This window comes from Erpetoichthys calabaricus, chromosome 18, assembly GCF_900747795.2.
Source record: "Erpetoichthys calabaricus chromosome 18, fErpCal1.3, whole genome shotgun sequence".
In the NCBI taxonomy this organism is placed as follows: Eukaryota; Metazoa; Chordata; class Cladistia; order Polypteriformes; family Polypteridae; genus Erpetoichthys; species Erpetoichthys calabaricus.
Window position 1 is genome coordinate 16991018 of NC_041411.2, and position 19709 is coordinate 17010726.

General features: G+C 43.1%; 2 protein-coding genes across 3 annotated transcripts in view; one reads left to right on the top strand and one right to left on the bottom strand.

Annotated features, from left to right (window-relative positions):
• LOC114669085 (clustered mitochondria protein homolog) overlaps window positions 1-8068 on the top strand; it is a 28718-nt gene extending 20650 nt beyond the window's left edge. Inside the window, exons 20-27 of the mRNA XM_051921370.1 lie at window positions 1651-1731; window positions 1957-2126; window positions 2908-3022; window positions 3415-3536; window positions 3938-4031; window positions 4633-4767; window positions 5551-5624; window positions 5704-8068. Of these exons, the coding sequence (XP_051777330.1) occupies window positions 1651-1731; window positions 1957-2126; window positions 2908-3022; window positions 3415-3536; window positions 3938-4031; window positions 4633-4767; window positions 5551-5624; window positions 5704-7375 (2463 nt within the window). The 3' untranslated portion in view covers window positions 7376-8068. The remainder of the gene's footprint in view (window positions 1-1650; window positions 1732-1956; window positions 2127-2907; window positions 3023-3414; window positions 3537-3937; window positions 4032-4632; window positions 4768-5550; window positions 5625-5703) is intronic.
• A 1197-nt stretch (window positions 8069-9265) lies between these two features.
• Window positions 9266-19709, bottom strand: part of srrd (SRR1 domain containing) — a 43843-nt gene continuing 33399 nt past the window's right edge. For both annotated transcript variants that reach the window (XM_028824728.2, XM_028824731.2), the window contains 6 exons: window positions 13558-13598; window positions 12460-12761; window positions 12259-12357; window positions 11937-12088; window positions 10264-10309; window positions 9266-9754 (listed from right to left, as the gene is read on the bottom strand). In XM_028824728.2, coding sequence (XP_028680561.1) covers window positions 9566-9754; window positions 10264-10309; window positions 11937-12088; window positions 12259-12357; window positions 12460-12761; window positions 13558-13598 — 829 coding nt within the window. In that variant the 3' untranslated portion in view covers window positions 9266-9565. The remainder of the gene's footprint in view (window positions 9755-10263; window positions 10310-11936; window positions 12089-12258; window positions 12358-12459; window positions 12762-13557; window positions 13599-19709) is intronic.

The window sequence follows — 19709 nt, forward strand, 5'->3', positions numbered from 1 at the left end:
GTGAAGGCTGTTTCGTTCAAACTGTGGATTTACAGAGAGCAATTAAAAGCAGTTTTGATAGAAAAGGCTTTTTTTTTTTTTTTTTTTTTACAAATTATAAAGCAAAGGTTAGATAGATAATCTATATTACTAAACCACAGTTGTATAATTATATGCATGGACGCAGGACGCACCGATGCGCATGCGCACAGCGCCCCAGAGTCAAACCCAGCGGCTTCCCAGAGTCAGTAGGTGGCGCCCAAACAACACAACCTGTAAACTAAATTTGCTCTAATCCACTGTACCAGCAGTCAGTGTGGCGTATTTGAATCACATAACGGTAATTCAGTATTAAAAGCAAGTTGAATTATGATTCCTAACCGTAAACAACTTCAACCTAACGACACAGCCACAGAAAAACAAAAACGTGACCGCATGGTTAAGAACAATAAACGAAGGCTCCTACAATGCACTTAAGAGACACCAGAAGCAAAGAAGTCACGGCTCCAAAAAGAAAGAGCTCAATGATTTGAAATACAAAAACGAGCCCGTATGGATACGACCTGTAAACTAAACAGGAGGTAAAGCGTGCACGCCAGGTTGTACAGCTGCCCGAACGCGACCGCCCACACCACCGCATATACCACCTTAGTTTAGTAATGTAGCCCTCCATGCCCAGATCCGCCACCATGGTCACATCAGCACGCAAATCCGCCGCCGTCAGCAAACGACTTCTGACTAACGACACAGCCATAGAAAAACAAAACCACATGGATATAAACAATGAACGCAGGCGCCTACAACGCGCTTCTGAAACACGTCACGGCTCCAAAAAGAAACTGCTTTAGTACAAATATATTTATTTAATTAAATGAAGACTCTCCCAAGATGCACCCACCCTCCATGACTTTACTTCCCTCCAAATAGCGGAGGGAACAGAAAGTGATTGCCATTCTTGGATTTGCGATTCTTTCCAGAATCGCAGGTTTACTGGTATTAAAATAATACATAGACGCAGGGGCGGCTATAAGGGAGACCTGGCCGGCTGGGTATGAGCAGGAACGTGTCTGGACATGTCGATCAGGCCTCGGGATCATGGCACGGTCGTTCTTTTGATATAAAAGGCCTCAGGAGAAGGGGCAGGGAGTGGGGTGCCAGCCACCAAACAGGTGTTGACAGACCGGGGGCAATGCAGAGGCAACATCCATCAAACTGCTCTTGACACAAACCCTGAACCAATCATGCGGTTGGGGGTGGGATTAAGGTGGACTCTGGGTGGGATCAACACCCATCAAACTGCCCTTGACACAAACCCCGACCAATCAGGTGGAGGGGGTGGGATTAAGGAGGGGGCAGGTTGGAATTCACCAATCACAGGAGAGGGGGTCGGGCACATCATTTAAACCCACCAATCAGAGGAAAGGGGCGGGGCCATCAAGTCATCAATCATCTTTTATCAACATTTTGACAGAAACACCCTGCCTTAACACTACTGGCATTTTCAAAATCTTGTATTTGATATTACAATAAAGGCCAAGATAAACACGTCCTAATAGAAGCTCATCTGTGAATTTCCCCTTGGGATTAATAATCTATCAAACTTAACACTAGACTGTCCAAGGTTATTAAGCTACATGAACGTATTATAGGTAACCATTGTGTGCCCTACAGGCGGTGATCATGCAGAAGAAAGCTGTCATCATCAGTGAGCGAGCCTGGGGCTTCGATCATCACAACACTATCAATGAATACGTGAGTCCGCTCTCGTTGTTGCTCAAACACTCAAGTTTTCAGAATGCTGTCAGGAAAAAGAATCTTAATGAACTCTGAGGGTCTGTTTTTTAAATAATTAAAAATGTAAAACTGATCAAAATGGTATTTTATATGCATACACATAGTACATAAGCAAGTAGGACTTGAACGTGTTTTTTTTTTTTGTCTTCAACGTCTTTGGGCACTCACCTTTACCCCTGGCAGGTCTACCTGGCCCTGTACTGCTATGCAGATGGAGCTGGAGCAGCAGCACTGCGACTGCTGGGCCGAGCACGGTACCTTCTGCTTCTTGTTCACGGAGAGGACCATCCCTTCACTGCCATCATAGATGCAAGTAACCCTAGAAGGATTTTATTTTTTTTTCTTTACCAGCTGTATCATTTATAAAGGACAGTAGATACAGGAGCACTTTGAAAACAGACAATTTGTGGCCAGACTGTAGTTAGCCACAGGGGATGTACAAACCAGTGTGTTTCTTCGTGCCAGTCCCAAGCCCAGATAAATGGGGAGGGTTCCGTCAGGAAGGGCATCCGATGTAAAATTGTGAATAAGAAGAAGAAGAACTAGAACTGTAGTTTCCACATCCTGGGCAAAAATGGTGGGTACTACCTGACATTGCAAATGATAAATTATCACAGCATTTCCCAAGGTAGGTAATCACTTGTGTAAAACATTGCAAGTCTTTATACTTAACCAAAGCCAATCAAACATACAGTACTATAATGTTGTACATAAATACACATAGGTTGTCAAAAAATAATTTATGTTATTTTCACGGTCTGTATTTGACTTCAATGTTGTAATGTAATTATAAAAAAAACAACTTTGATGGTATAATGGTGTCTACAGTGACAGGATTTGTGAATTGCCTAGGACAACATTCTAGTGGTGTGACCAAGCAAATTGTAAAGAGCCCTGGTTTTGACAGACTAATTAAAGGGAGTTCATTCTCATCACTCGTATAAAGAATTGATTCTGGATCGCTCATTGCTTGATCTACCTGTATCTTCTCATCTCAGGCTTTTACAAAGATCACACTCTCTTGCTTTCTCTTACAGTTCCAGGTTTCTCTATCCTTCACTTTTCTGTCTCTATCTCACTCAATCTGCAGAGAGTCGGGCTCCTCTTGCTTTTTCTGGGCTGTCTGTCCTTTAGTGTCTTAGGAAACCATGCTTACTGCCTTGCTGGATATTGTGAACAAATACAGTGCTCACACTCAGAATATAGTCAGATTCATAGCAAACAAGCTGAGCACTGCTCATGGCGGAGGGTATAATGGTTTTCCTCAACATTCTTCTCTTACAGGCAAAATGAAAAAAGTTTGTATATTTAAATTCCATACTTATACTTCTAATTTTATGTACAAATTCTTTGTACTATGTTAAGTGAATAATCATCTACAACATTTGCATAAAGGAACCTGGTTGTATTCATTTGGTTAACACCTAGAAGATCCCACAGACTGTTAAGTTTATTAATACAACATAAGGCTAACCTCAAAACAGATTTGATTTGGACAGGAGGGTTTCCTTGTGGAATATTTTGGCTTTATCCAGCACTTTTGCCTGGATGCTGCCATCTTGCTCTTTGTCAACATTGTCCCAATTCTTTCAGTTCTCAATCAGTAATAAATGACAGAGCATACTTTTTCTTTTCCTGTAGAGCAATATTGGACTAGTAGTCCAGGGGACACAACAGACAGAGATGGCCATTCGCTTCCTGCAAAATGCTCTTATCATCAACAAGAAATTCCATGGCTCAAAGACTCTGCTCACAGCCTTAAGGTAACTGCAAAGCTTGTTTCTAGTTACTAAGAGGAGTTTCCATCTGGAACTGCTGATGGAAGCAAAAGAAGCAACACACACACACACACAACTCATTTCAAGCCAGAAATTTTGAGAATACTTTTAAAGTGGACAATATGCCCAATGTTACTTTTACTAAGTTCTTATAGTTACAATAGGGAGGAGTGGTGGCTCTGAGGTTAGGCATCTGTGTCAGCAATCGGAAGATTGCAGGTTCAAATCCCATAAAATGCCTGAAGTGACTCTACTCAATTGGGCCCTTAACCTGCAATTGCCACTTCATGGGTATGACGTTAACCTGCAAGCGGGTCCCAATCCAGGTGGTCTGTCGTGTGGTGGGTGCGGCTCCCAACCTCCCTCTCTCTCTCTCTCTCTCTTAGTTACCACTTGCTTGCACAAGCCTGCTATAATAAGGGGGACTTTCGCAGTGCAGTAACCCATGAACGTGAAGCATACAACATCTACCAGGAGCAGGTAAGGAGAACCTTATGTGAATAAGCAAAGAAAAAACTATCAGTTCAAAAGTGGAAGTGAGTCCCTACTCCTGGAGATAATGGTCTGGGAATGAAACAAACAGAAAAGACGTGGAGAACAAGGGAAGAGGAAATAGATGTATAATGTCAGAGACACTGTGCTGTATTTCACAGAAATAAAAGAATTTAGGATTCTGTATAGAGGGATGTTTAAGTGAGACATAGAAATTTACGTACATTGTGAAATAGAAAAACTGATTTTAATTACCATGGCAACCGATCCAATGAAAGGAGTTTTTTTTTAACGAAACAGAGAAATTAATATTAGTAAGTAGAAGCTGATGTAACTCTCAAAGGTAAGAGAAAGTGTCTTTAGAGCAAAATGAAATAGGTGGCTAGAACTACAGCACAGTTAAGAATAAAGAGAAGTAAAGAAAGGCCCAGGAACTGTGACAAGAAATAAGAGACCTGCACTTTTTACTGCTGAGAAATTTAGAAAATATTTGCAAAAAACTGTGGCTTTGCCTTGTCACATGCTTGATTATTCATATGTAGCGTGTGTGTGTGCTGCTATTTCTATAAATTCCCTTTGTTTTCTGAAGCTTGGAAATGGCCATGAGCGGACCAAGGCGAGTTCTGACTTTCTACACTTTGCCACCGAGCAGGCTGTTCTTCTGCAGCGGTCTTATGACCAGATCAACAGAAATGGCTCCTGCATCAACATTCCTCCCGTACAGGTGAAGGTCTGCAGATTTTTAAAGCATCTATAATAATAATCATTTTTTAAAATACTGCACCTGTTACAAGATAAAGCCACTCATTTAAAATATTAATTGAGAAACACCAATAATTAGTATTGTCTACATAATCTATTACTAAGGATGCACCAAAAACAAACAAAAAAACTGACCTGGATAGCCAATCTTGCCAGATGAACTCCAGGTACCTCACAGAGGTTTGAAGATGATGGGGTGGTGGAGAGGAAGGACTCTTGCTTCGGTTGTTGTGGTTCAGTTTTTCTCTGACTGACACAAACTGCCTCTTTAATAAGGACACCCACGACAGGTGAAAGTTGGTTCCAAGTTTTTCCTCCAATCAACCTGAACTCAAGCAGCCACTGAAACAAAGGCTAGTCATGCGAGGCACACTTGGACTGAGTGATGGGAATGGATACCTTTTGGGTTATTAGCTGTTTTGAAAGGTGGCAGCAGGGTTACTTTTCCCCCCCAGTCTCCTTATGCCAGTGTATCCAACTCCAAAGTTATGCCTTACTTAAAACCATATTAAATTTTAGTTTCTCTATCCGACATACACACACATTATTCTGGTACTTGCCTTTCTGTTTAATGCACATTTTTCTGCACCACTAGTGCGGACAAGGGCTAAGCACTTAAGCACAAAGCATGTGTACCAAGTGGCCACTTGCCATAGAGCTGGCTATTCAAAAGTATGAAGAGATTTGGAAATGGACTCGGGAAAGGCAGTGGAATAACAACATGCCCTATTTTCCTGTATTTCAGATGGCAATGCCCATTACGGAATCCAAACTGGAACAACTTGGATTAATCAATGGCTTGCTTTATGTCACAGATATGTAAGTGAATAATAATCATTGATTAAGTATCCTCTATTTATCTGCTAAGCCAAGTTAAAATGTTAAACTTCCTCAACAGCAAAACCAAACAGGCTCATGTAAACCTACAAAATGCAAAGGAAACTGAATCAATCTCAGACCTTCATGAAGAAGTAAAGCAGAGTACTAGGGACAACAAGCCAGATCAAGAATTGCAGGTCATTTGGACAGATAAAGGAATCACTGGTTCAGAACATGGGCTTGAAGAAGTCAACAAGGGAGACGGAGAAAATTTTAAACAGGACAAGTCTGAAAAGCAAGGCAATTGTACAAGAGATCATGGGAGCTGTGTGCTTGAAAAGACAGAAAAGTGTAGTTGTGCTGAAAATAGTAAAAGCAACCCTGAAAAACCGGGAGAGGTTGAGGAAGTATGTATAAGTAAGGAAATTCTAGATGAAAGTAGGAAAGTGGGAAAATCCAGGCCTATAGATATAGGCGAGGACAAAAAGAGAAACATCATAGCCTATGAATCCGAAAATTTGGGAGAGGACAGGAGAGAAGATTCAATAGATAGCTTCCCTAGGGAAACTCCAAACAGCAGTAAAATGAATCAAAAAGCGGATGGAATAAAAGAAATTGAAAACAATGTAAAACACAACCATGACAAGACTAGACCAGGAGAGCATGGAATAGATAATGTATTGAATTCCAAAATCTGTAAAACAGAAAGTACAGGAATTAAAGTAGCACATTACAACAGAAACAAAGCCCAGGGTGTAAATGAAAATTTGGAAGGTGCTGTCAAAAAGGAATTGGGAACATGTCAAAATGCGAAGGTAGTGATAGTTGCAGGACATGCTAAAGAACAGCAGGACGTAGACAAGAGGAGGGCCAGGGAAGTAGATTCCAAAGATATGTCTAATGGAAAGGAAGAACAAGATAAGGATTCCTTTGAAGGCAATGAAATAAAAGAGCCAAGAGAAAATGGTAGCACTGATTCTGTAACAGTTTTAGCACTAGACATACAAAACAGAGAAAAAAGAGATCCCAAAATGGAAAGCCCTGAAAGCGTCACAAGACGAGGAGGAAACCCTAACAAGGTAGGACCGGGAGTGGCTGGTCAGAATGAGGGCAGACCTGAAGAGGTTCAAGTAATTGAGGATCAGAATCCCAAAGAAGATGTGTTGCAAACTACAAAAGGAGAGCAAGGAAGTGATTTTAAGGATCCTAGAGAGTTGGGTGGACCTTTTGAAAGAAAGGAGAAATCAAAAAATACTCTCAAAGAAGGTGGATGGCAAGAAACAGGGCAAGACCGTGATGGGCATCTCCATGAGGACGAACCAGAAGTGTCAAGTGAAAATACACCAGTAAATGCTAACACCGTTTTACCAGAAGAGTGTAGGAAATATGATCCAGAGGTGAAGGGATTAGAACAGACAAAAGAAAATTGGAACGGTAGACTGGAAGTTATGGAAGAAAATGATGCTAGCAGTGGTGTTCAAGAAATAAAGGGAGATGTTGAAAAAAACAATTTCAAAGAGGGTGAATCTAAAAGTGCAGCACAGTCTGGAAATGTAGAACTGATGCTGGATGGACAGGGAGGGCGGACAGAAGTGGAGGACAGAAATGTTAAGGAAGAGGAATCAAAGGGAGTAAGCAGCAAGAAGACTGTTGACACTGAAATGTGCATTGAAGGCGTTGCCAAAGAGAGAAATTTGAGAACAGAATCCGTTGTAGACGACATGTATAGGAGTTGGCAGACCCCCCAATGAAAATTTATTAGGGCAGATGGAATTGAAGGGAGTGAAACTATAGAATAATGTGACAAAAGAAAAATCAACAAACGTACGTGAGGAGCTACTCAGAAGAGTAACAACTTGAAAAAGAGGCAATCGACCCACCATCTTATTTGATGTTCAGATTTGTGGTAGTAACAAATGAGCACAAGCTCTGATCCAGCCTTCCACTCTAATCAGGATGAAGCCCTGACACAACAAACGTTTTCTGTTAAGAAAGCACTGGCATCACAGCAGCCTAGTTAGAAAGAGACGGAAACACCTTAAGAAATGTCTTGATCTTATCAGTTAAGTTCACATTTAACACTGTGCGGCTCAGCTGCTTTCCTTTAAATTAAACCCAATCCCTTGAATACTTTTAAGCAAGGCTGCCCTGGCAAACATCTTGAAGTAGAAACAATGATCAAATCTTTTTGTAGCTTACTGCCATCTAAGGTTTAAGTTTTCTAGTTTGCTGATGGAAAGCCTGCTTGTGTTACTAGCATTAGGATTGTGACCTACACCAGTAGTATGTATACAAATGTTTCTACCCTGACAATACTATTGTATATATCTAAATAGCTGGAATGAAATAAAGCTACCCAACAAACAACTGTTGTACCGTTTTCCTTCCCCCTGCCCCACAATTTCACTAAACAGCTCTTCAGTGGACTTTCTCTTTTCTTATATCCTGCAAGTTTTATGGCAATGGAGCAGACATGAGCCAACTACAGCGAGGGGGTCACTTGCTTCTGCTGCAGTGCAAACTGACAGCCTTTAATGTGCACTGTACTGCCTATATAATCTGCTGAATGAATGGATCTTACCTGTTGATCTGATGCATCCATCTCAGTTTCATTAGGAGGTACTGATAGCACAGTTTTATTCATAGTGGAAAGAGCTGCTGCAGCAGCAGCGCCGGACACCTCTGATAAAATCGTAGCTTGGTTCATGTGTGTTGTTGCTCCATATACACTGGTTTTCTAAAACACTCCAAAGCTGTTTATTTCTACTTGAGGTCAAAAAAGAAAAAAAAAAAAAAAAAAAAACCGACAGCTGGTATGCATAGCTGTCTGAACTGATCGTATGAGAGACAATACCCATTACACTGTTTCTCAATCCATGAATTATTTTAAGCTGCTCATTCTTCTTGTTTATAATAATCAGAAGCCAATCCTTACCATTTGTAGAAGGCAGCAGTCCAGTGTGGATTGGACCTGGGGGTAGGTAGCCTGGTGTCCACCCCAGCACAGTGACCAATTCAGTTTAAAGTCGCCTTTTGGTCAAACAGCATTTGTTGGGACTTTGGAAGGATCTCAAAGACAACACAGGGAAAATATGTAAAGCAGCATGTAAAACTGCCTCAGGCTGAAATTGAGCTGCCACATAGTAATGCTACCCAACCCCACCCTCACCCTCACCCGTATCTTTAACAGATTTCTTAAAGCATATAGTCAGGGATGCTGAATGTATATACTGGTTTTGCTGTCTGTATATAAAAACAAACCACTGCCGTGTTTATAGACCTATATAAGAATCACAAGAGCCTATGTGGAACCTTGCGAGAAAAGCCCATAATGAGCAAGCACTCCAATACGGAAATACGGAAAACAACACATGGGGTACAAATCTATCATCCATCATAGAAATAAACAATTGCAGACTTGTAAATTTAACAACATTAGCAGAATTGACCAATTACTATATTCCTGTTAGCTGCACAACTATGTGAAAAAGCATATTATTGGAACAAAGGGTGACTGTAAAGAATATAAAAGTGGATGAAATGGTGTAGGTGACGCATTAAATTCCTCACCTAAGTGATAAACTGCAGTAAAAAAGAAAAACAGCAAAAGTGGAATTCTTTTAATTTAAAAAGTTTTGCAAAAGTTACATCTTTACACTTTGACAGCTTTTGTATTAAAATGACACTGAAAAATAAAACGGAGAGCATTAGAGTTGGGTCATATGACTTGCCACACATTATTCTGGCTCACATGGTGTTAAATCTTTGGTCTGCTTTCCACATTTCTATAATCTGTGAGGGGTCCATGTGTTCTCTATCTGAAACATTTGCTTATTTTATTTCACCATGGAAGGAGCAAATTTCTGTACCTTCATCCTGACATTGAGACAAAACGCCCAGACAAACTTTTTTGGTGTACCTGTATAGAAATTAATGAGTTCTCATCTCCCTGCAAGAATTATCTCAAGGTCCTTCTCACCTTCATAGTCTGGCTGCAGCTGAGAATCCCAGAGATCTTGTGGCAGAGACTGAAGCCTCTCCAGCGGGAACCAATGGAAGGCAGTGTCATTAAAGACCTCCTGGTATCGAGGAGTCACAGAGACTAGGGCTTCATCTACAACTGAGAGAATCTAAGACCATAGCATTAAGGAGAACTACAGCATTACTAACAGAATTTATGTCCACTTGCGCTGGATGTCAAATGGTATGAACATGTCAAATATCCACTTAACTGGGAAATTTTAAGGTCCAGTATTGTTAAGTTCACAGTTTGAATAGAAGACATTAGATACAACATCCACATGATGAGACTTGTAACTGATGTTCCCAAAAGCAAGACTCAGTTTCATAAACCATTCATGACATTGTAAATACACATGCCAGGTCAGCAATAACCTAACTGATGAGCTTTCGGCACACTAATACTTTCAGTGCTCCACAGCCATTGTGCCACTCTGACATAAGCACATAGCTGACCACCATTGAGTAAGCACCCTACACCAGGTGAGATTTCAAAGCACGTTATTGTTAATGAAGGACAAAAAAAGGCCCCATCCAACTCACAAGAAAAAACAAACCTGACCTTCAATGGAAATGTGTGTGTGTTTAGGAAATTGTGTCTCTCAACAGCAAAGGATACATCAAAGATGCACTTGTAGTCCCTCATCAGAATTCTTGACGGCAGCCTAAAAAGCAAAGGGGAGATGAAGATGACGCTTTCCTATGGGAAAATTGGAATGCCAATATAAATCAAAACAAAAATGCCAAGGCCACAGTTTCGCTATGGACTCAATGGCCATGATGGTATGCCAGACTTTTGTTTGGGCCATAGTGGGGCTACAGGATATTAGCAGTCCCCTTCCAATCCCTCAATACTAAATAAGGCAAGAGGTGGGGTCTTACTGGAGATGAACTCATAATTGGCCAGCCTTAGTAGACCAAAGCAGTCCTGTGGAGAATTGGGGGCTTAAAACCATCAAAGGGCCACCTTCATACCATCATTAGGCAAAATTTAAAGCATTTGAACAAACTCAGCTATGTTAGTGCTTCAAAACTTCTTCTCAAGTACACCTGCTAATTCAAAAATCCTACTCTTATGGCTCTGGAAAGGTGCTATTTTTAGTAAACTCTCACTTCAGTTTAATTGAGTTCACAAGTTTATAAGGATGAAAAAACACATCACAACCAGAATTCTCTGGAAGTTACAACTCTAAGCAGCTATTAATTGTTGTATTCTGGTTAAACCTGTTGGAAACTGTGCAACTGCAGTGTTGCATAACTTATTAATATTGTGTATGATGGCAAAGGCCCAGGAGACAATTTACAAAAACTAAAGGTGCATACAAAGTTTTCTAGTAGAGCAAATCAAAAGAAGAAAATGAGACCTTGTGGCCCGAGTTTAAGCCCAGTATGCAGGTCAACACCATGGACACGAGAGCTACGTACAGAGATGCAGAACCCATCTCCATGCTGAATGCTTTTGGTGTCTGCCTGACACCAAACTGAATATTTATCTAGACGCTTTCAGGATAATAATAAAAGCACAGAAAGGCTTGTTTGTCAGGTCTGGGTCAACAACTCAAGTGCTTGACCAGCCGAGAGGAGCATAGCCTTTGGCTAGCCGCTAAGGCTAAGGTATCACTCTGTATGTGAACCACAAAGGTGTCTTTCATCTCCTCCACCAACTCACTGTGCAACCCTGAAACAGTCACTCTCCCAGGCAATTCAAACATTGTAAAAAGGATGAAAACAAGTGTCATATTTGTGTAAGGTTCTATATTAAAAACACTATTTATAGTTCTGACTACGCAGACTGTGCTTTCGGTTTGCACACTATGTGTAGGCATACACTTTATGTCACACAGTGTCTGTTACGGCATTTAGTGTGCCAAAATGCCACAATGTTGACAAAAATCTAATATTGTATAAAGAATCACAAATGTGCCTAGCAGTTAACTGACAGCACATTGGACTCAACATCAGTAAAGCTGGTATAAAAATTGTTTTAAGGGCTACTCTTAAAAGCTGAAATACATGAAGTAACATAGATGGTACAGAAATACATGTTCAATGTTCATCAAGGAGGCCATCTTTGTAAGGTCACACACACACACACACACACACACTAAGAAAAGCCTCTGCATCAGCTGTTTTGTACACAATACAAGTATTTTAGTTTTGTACACAAACTAATGTCACCTCCAAGACCAAAGTGCATGGAAATAAGTTAATGTGTTGCCTCTTCTACATCAACATTGCTTTTTCACAGATTAGATGAGTGCATTCTTCATAAAACTAAATAAATGCACTCACCTCTCCTTAATGCCTTGGAAACTGTTTCCAATGACAGCCATATTGGAGAGGCTACTGGCACTCCAGTTTCTCCACAGCAGGTTGTTGTAGAGTGCCTTTCCGCAGTGCATTAAATAAAACAGAGTTGGCCTCGTTGCCAAACGCTTCCCTTCCTGTAAAAACATAAAACAGACAGAATAAAAAATAAAAATCAAATGGATGAAAAGCCATGGACTGTGAAAACGGCTACCATTAAATGCCAAATGTATACAAAAAATAGACCCATTAACAGGTAAGCTGACATGCAGTGACAGCATGGTTTAGACAATGGAGGTCTTCTTACCTCATTTTCTGGCAAAACATTCATTCTGTAGCCCTCTAGAATGCTGATGTCCTCAGGTGAAAACATGGGATCATATATGAAGCATCGCTGTGTAGGGATCTAAGAAATAAACACAATGGCTGGAAGAGCTTTAAACCATGAAAAACAATAATCTTGCACAAAGTATCCCTCCATTATCCAACCCGTCCTAAATGTGCTCACCTGCAGAAGGTCCAGTATCAGCAACAGCAAAGCTAGCTGGTAAAGAGACGAGTGAGAGCTGGAGAAGCTGCCAAGTCCATAACACACACAGTCCAACTCCAGACTGCGGATTACAGCAAAGAAACCTGATGCACCACTTTTTTCTCCTATCTTCCTGTCCTCAGCTGATCCCTTGTGGTCCAAAAGTCCTGATGCTTCTTTTTCTCCTCCAGAGGTTAATGCTGAACCCAGGATGTCAGATGGAACGGGGCATGGGTGTGTTCTTGAAGCAAAGGATTTGGATAAGCAGGAAAGGGTCAACCCTGTGGTAAGAGGAGACACCATTAATGGATACTGAAATGTGTGTTTATAAGTATAAAGCTTTTCAATTTTAGTAACAATATAAACTAAAAACACATCAAGGAACTGGCAGACCTTGAGAGGAATGGTGCAGAAAATATGAATCACAGATCCATGACCATGTTCACCTATGATTGGCCACAGAGGACTGTTCCTCTGCTTTACCTACGGAGTTTATTTGCTTTTTACTTAGTAATGTATTCTGATTATCTAAACATTAAAGATCAGCTACCAATGGTGTGATGTGGCTCTTCTAGGAGATTTAGCAATACGGCACAACATACTTACAGAATCACTGAGGGTCTCCCCACCTCTGCTTCAGCTCCTCATCAGTACAAAGAACAATAATTACCCGAACAACACAGAGGCAGGAACTTCAGGTCAGAAGCAAATGCAGTAAAAGGAGAACTGCTTTGGTACATTGGTGTAATCCAATGGTTCTGTTCATGTCCAAGGATGAGAGAGAGCCAGCTTCTATACAAGAAACACTTCACTGTTACAAACCCAGCTGGCAGATGGAGATCTTCTGTAGTAAAGCTGGATATGTGCTCATATCTGACTTGAAGGCCCCAAGTTCAGAGCTAGCCTCACCATGGGAGGGCATAAAATGAAGTGAGGTGAGACACTGAATGATCTCTTGCCAGTGATGCATATAAAGCTGAAGGCCATGCTCCCAGCTCTTGTCGGGTTATTAACTATTTGAATCAAACATCTGTCAGCCTGCTACTCCATGTTCAGTAAAAGAGTAATTTACTGTACCTTTAAAGGCTTCCCAAAATGGGTCCATCCTCAGTTCATCCCTGAAAAAGAAGGCAAAAAAGACACACTGAAAAGCTGCACCTCTCCACCAACACTTGGAACTTACGATGGTCAACTTCAAGCTAGACAGAATAATAGGGAGTCAGGAAGTGGGTGTATCAAACCATTTCCTATTTTCTCTTTAAATCTGGAGATTCTGGTCCTTCTCTGCAGCAAGACACTTCCGCAGGAAAGAACAAATACAACAAAACACCCAGGATGATCTTCAAGCTGGGGTGTGTTTTCCATTAATTAACATGCAGTGATATTTTCGCCTATATTGTTGCTTATTATGATGCTGAAGCGTGGCGACGTGTTGCTTGTTGGTGGGACATGCAAGTAAGAGTTTAACTGTAGTCTGCACACAACAGTACAGGCAACCCCACTAATCACATCATCTGTATTATCACTGAAAAATCAGCAGGAGGACATTCAACTTCTCAACCAACAAATGGCACTGCAAAAGCAGTGGTTTAGTCCCATATGCATGTAACCCTAGCTGCAGATTGTGGAATCGGGCTTGGCTAAAGATGGGCCGAGTCAAATATTTAGCCCCACCCATAATTTACAGGAATCCCGTCCCATTCTGCATGCTGGTTTGACAGCTATCTGGCTATAGTGACTGTAGGAATGGTACATCTGGTTACACTATGGCTAAGATAAGGGTTGTGGGATGATTATCTGACTCAAATAACGGCGACTCTCGAGAAAGCCAAGTGACACAAATGTGCAATTTTCATCATTTGCATGCAGGTCATGTCCTTCCTGTCTAGCATGGAGCTCGGCAGGACAGACACGTGTGACTTTTACGAATTACAGGAAGAATTAAATGTTTAACTCTGTCCACATTTAGGCACACCCATTCTGCACGGAGGACACTCACCCCATAACACTATCAAGACTTCACTGCCAAAGTCGGAACCAGACTACTGCCAAAGAATTATTGCTACCCATGTACAGTGATAAGGAGGAAGAACTTTAGGACATTTGAACCATTAAAGCGATAATAGAAAATTCAGCCCAACAAAGCTGGTCAATCATGTTCACATAATTTCTCCAAATTAACAGCCAATGGATTTTTGAAGCCTCTTAGCTTCCCACTGTTCACCGCACTCACTGATAATTTATTCCATCTGTCCATACTTCTCAATATGAAGAAAAGTCTTTTCCTGCAAAAATGTCCCCTTAACAAGCTTACTTATGTGTACCTGTGTTCTTGCTGAAGACACATGAAAGCAAAATGGAGGTTGTTGTTTCGGACTACACACGTCAACCTTTTGAATTAACCTCCACCAGGGTTAGGCATCTTGGGATGGCTAGGCGATCAGTGAGGGGCAATGTCTTTAATGAAGATGGTTGAAACCATTCACCAGGAAGACTTTATGGACACAGCCTCTCCTTTTCAAGATAACAGTTATTACCCTACTTCTTAATATTTCCTGCCAAGCTCTTAGCCCTCTTCCTTTCTAATTCTGAAATATATTGCACTTTCCTTCTCACCCCAGACACCCCATGCAAGTAGTTAAATTACACAGGAAGGCACAATAATAAGTGGGGGAAAAAAAAACAAAAAACAAACACACTACATATGAAAATGTCTCCAAGCGGTGAGGATGCAGAGCTGCATCAACACAAGTTCCATCCATCCATCCATCCATTCTCTTCCGCTTATCCGAGGTTGGGTCGCAGGGGCAGCAGCTTGAGCAGAGATGCCCAGACTTCCCTCTCCCCGGCCACTACTTCTAGCTCTTCCGGGAGAATTCCAAGGCGTTCCCAGGCCAGCCGAGAGACACAGTCCCTCCAGCGTGTCCTGGGTCTTCCCCTGGGCCTCCTCCCGGTTAGACGTGCCCGGAACACCTCACCAGGGAGGCGTCCAGGAGGCATCCTGATCAGATGCCCGAGCCACCTCATCTGACTCCTCTCGATGCGGAGGAGCAGCAGCTCTACTCTGAGCCCCTCCCGGATGACTGAGCTTCTCACCCTATCTTTAAGGGAAAGCCCAGGCACCATACGGAGAAAACTCATTTCAGCCGCTTGTATTCGCGATCTCGTTCTTTCGGTCACTACCCATATAGCTCATGACCATAGGGGAGGGTACGAACATAGATCGACTGGTAAATTGAGAGCTTCGCCTTGCGGCTTAGCTCCTTTTTCACCACGACGGACCTAATGCAGAGCCCGCATTACTACAGATGCCGCACTAATCCGCCTGTCGATCTCACGCTCCATTCTTCCCTCACTCGTGAACAAGATCCCGAGATACTTGAACTCCTCCACTTGGGGCAGGATATCGCCACCAACCCTGAGAGGGCACTCCACCCTTTTCCGGCTGAGGACCATGGTCTCGGATTTGGAGGTGCCGATTTCCATCCCAGCCGCTTCACACTCAGCTGCGAACCGATCCAGAGAGAGCTGAAGATCACGGCCTGATGAAGCAAACAGGACAACATCATCTGCAAAAAGCAGTGACCCAATCCTGAGTCCACCAAACCGGACCCCCTCAACGCCCTGGCTGCGCCTAGAAATTCTGTCCATAAAAGTTATGAACAGAATTGGTGACAAAGGGCAGCCCTGGCGGAGTCCAACTCTCACTGGAAACGGGTTCGACTTACTGCCGGCAATGCGGACCAAGCTCTGGCACAGATCGTACAGGGACAGAACAGCCCTTATCAGGGGTTCCGGTACCCCATACTCTGAGTACCCCCCCACAGGATTCCCCGAGGGACACTGTCAAATGCCTTTTCCAAGTCCACAAAACACATGTAGACTGGTTGGGCAAACTCCCATGCACCCTCCAGGACCCTGCTAAGGGTGTAGAGCTGGTGGTCCACTGTTCTGCGACCAGGACAAAAACCACAATGTTCCTCCTGAATCCGAGGCTCGACTATCCGACGGACCCTCCTCTCCAGAACCCCCGAATAGGACTTTTCCAGGGAGGCTGAGGAGTGTGATCCCTCTGTAGTTGGAACACACCCTCCGGTCCCCTTTCTTAAAGAGGGGGACCACCACCCCAGTCTGCCAATCCAGAGGCACTGTCCCTGATGTCCATGCGATGTTGCAGAGACGTGTCAACCAAGACAGCCCTACAACATCCAGAGCCTTGAGGAACTCCGGGCGTATCTCATCCAACCCCGGGGCCCTGCCACCAAGGAGTTTTTTGACCACCTCGGTGACATCAGTTCCAGAGATGGGGGAGCCCACCTCTGAGTCTAAACAGGTTTTTACAAGGCAAATTATTTTGTCCTCAAAAGCATAATATTTTCAAACTTAACATTATGAAGTACTCCCCCCATCGACCCACAACGTCCCGAGTCGAGGTCAGCAGTGCACCATCCCCACCATATACAGTGTTGACACTGCACTGCTTCCCCTTCCTGAGCCGCCGGATGGTGGACCAGAATCTCCTCGAAGCCGTTCCAAAGTCGTCCTCCATGGCCTCCCCAAACTCCTCCCACGCCCGAGTTTTTGCCTCAGCAACAACCATAGCCGCATTCCGCTTGGCCTGCCATTACCCATCAGCTGCCTCCAGAGTCCCACAGGACAAAAGGGTCCTGTAGGACTCCTTCTTCAGCTTGACATCATCCCTCACCACCGGTGTCCACCAACGGGTTCGGGGATTGCCGCCACGACAGGCACCGACCACCTTACGGCCACAGCTCCGGTCAGCCGCCTCAACAATAGAGGCACGGAACATGGCCCATTCGGACTCAATGTCCCCCACCTCCCTCGGGATGTGGTTGAAGTTCTGCCGGAGGTGGGAGTTGAAGCTACTTCTGACAAGGGGCTCTGCCAAACGTTCCCAGCAGACCCTCACAACACGTTTGGGCCTACCAGGCCTGACTGGCATCCTCCCCCACCATCGAAGCCAACTCACCACCAGGTGGTGATCAGTTGACAGCTCCGCCCCTCTCTTCACCCGAGTGTCCAAGACATGTGGCCGCAAGTCCGACGACATGACCACAAAGTCGATCATCGAACTGAGGCCTAGGGTGTCCTGGTGCCAAGTGCACACGTGAACACCCCTATGCTTGAACATGGTGTTCGTTATGGACAATCCGTGACAAGCACAGAAGTCCAATAACAAAACACCACTCTGGTTCAGATCGGGGGGGCCATTCCTCCCAATCACGCCCTTCCAGGTCTCACTGTCATTACAAACGTGAGCATTTAAGTCTCCCAGCAGAACGAGGGAGTCCCCAGAAGGTATGCCCTCTAGCAACCCCTCCAGGGACTCCAAAAAGGGTGGGTACTCCGAACTGCTGTTCGGTGCATACACACAAACAACAGTTAGGACCCGTCCCCCCCACCCGAAGGAGGAGGGAGGCTACCCTCTCGTCTACCGGGGTAAACCCCAATGAACAGGCTCCAAGTAGGGGGGCAATAAGTATACCCACACCCGCTCGGCACCAATCACTGGGGGCAACTCCAGAGTGTTAGAGAGTCCAGCCCCTCTCAAGGAGATTGGTTCCAAAGTCCAAGCTGTGCGTCGAGGTGAGTCCGACTATATCTAGCCGGAATCTCTCTACCTCGCGCACTAGCTCAGGCTCCTTCCCCTTCAGAGAGGTGACATTCCATGTCCCAAGAGCCAGCTTCTGCAGCCGAGGATCGGACCGCCAAGGTCCCCGCATTCGGCCACCACCCAACTCACACTACACCCGACCTCCTTGGCCCCTCCCACAGGTGGTGAGCCCATGGGAAGGGGAACCCACGTTGCCTCTTCGGGCTGTGCCCGGCCGAGCCCCATGGGTGCAGGCCCGGCCACCAGGCGCTCACCATCGAGCCCCACCTCCAGGCCTGGCTCCAGAGGGGGGCCCCAGTGACCCGCGTCCGGGCAAGGGAAAACGCCGTCCAAAGTTTTCATTCATCAAAGAGTGGTTAAACAGACCTTCTATGATGAACACAACTTGAACATAAAAATTGAAGTCACGGCTGGAAATGCTTTGTGTTCAAGGAAGAATAATTTCAGCATGTGATTGCCAGAATCGTCCTTATCATTATTTAAAAAAGGCAAAAAAAAAGCCACAAAAGGATTTTGTAATTGCCACTTATATTCCAATCATGGTGTTAGCTCACAAACAGATTTCTTGTGCTTTGAGAGTCTCTCAGTTACAGTGAATTGACTACAAGTAACATCAACTTTCTGATTGTTAATGCTTTGTCTGTTTACACGTCCTCAAAGTCTAATCACTCATATTGGATAATTTGGAACCAGTAAAGGTGCTTTACATGAGTTCCAAAATTAACGGACAAGTTTGACTTCACACAGGAAGCCTTGAAGCTAAAACACTTATGTAAAAAGGCAGATATTTTGATAATTAAAGCACCAGAGGTTTGTGACATTTAAATTTTAACTTGTTTGTTAAATATTACTCTACCAGATAATGATGCAAATATTAATCTTGCAACAGAAAATGTTAAAAACCTAACAGAGATTTTCTGACAAACCAGATTTAAAAGGATGTTGTTTCAAAAAACACCTTTAAAGAGTTTGTTTAAATAAACATATCTTGAAATGCACTAATGTTTGAATTTTTAGCATTGATTTTAAGCAGAATTTTTCAGTTACTGGAGAGAAAAATGTCAGTGAATAAAATTAAAATATTTGCATGCAAGATAAATGATTTAGTCCATAATATGATTCTTTAAAAATTCAATGCTGAAATCCCCCCAGATTATAACATACCCTCAATTTGCTGTTACACTGGTGGAATCCCAGTGTACATCATACATTAAATTCAAGCCCTGCATTGTATTTTGATATTTATGAATGTCAATACTAGTTTACTTAATTGATAGTTGTGTACCTACTTGATTAAAATACAACTATTACAAATACTTACAGTGACAGCAAATTTAAATATTTCATCTTCAATTTCAGAAAAAGGCACAATATTGTTCACTTGAATAACACAATTTTCATTAAAAAGGCTACTGAATGTGATTTCTGTTTTTGCTGTAGTATGGAGTATTGTGAAACTTCACTGGTATTGGACTGAATACAACAATTCTGATATTGGGACTCCCTATCCCCAACTCAGCATTCACATTTCACTCAGGCTTCCCATCAGTTAGTGGGTCTGGAAGACTGTGACCACTACACTCCCAGAGTATCC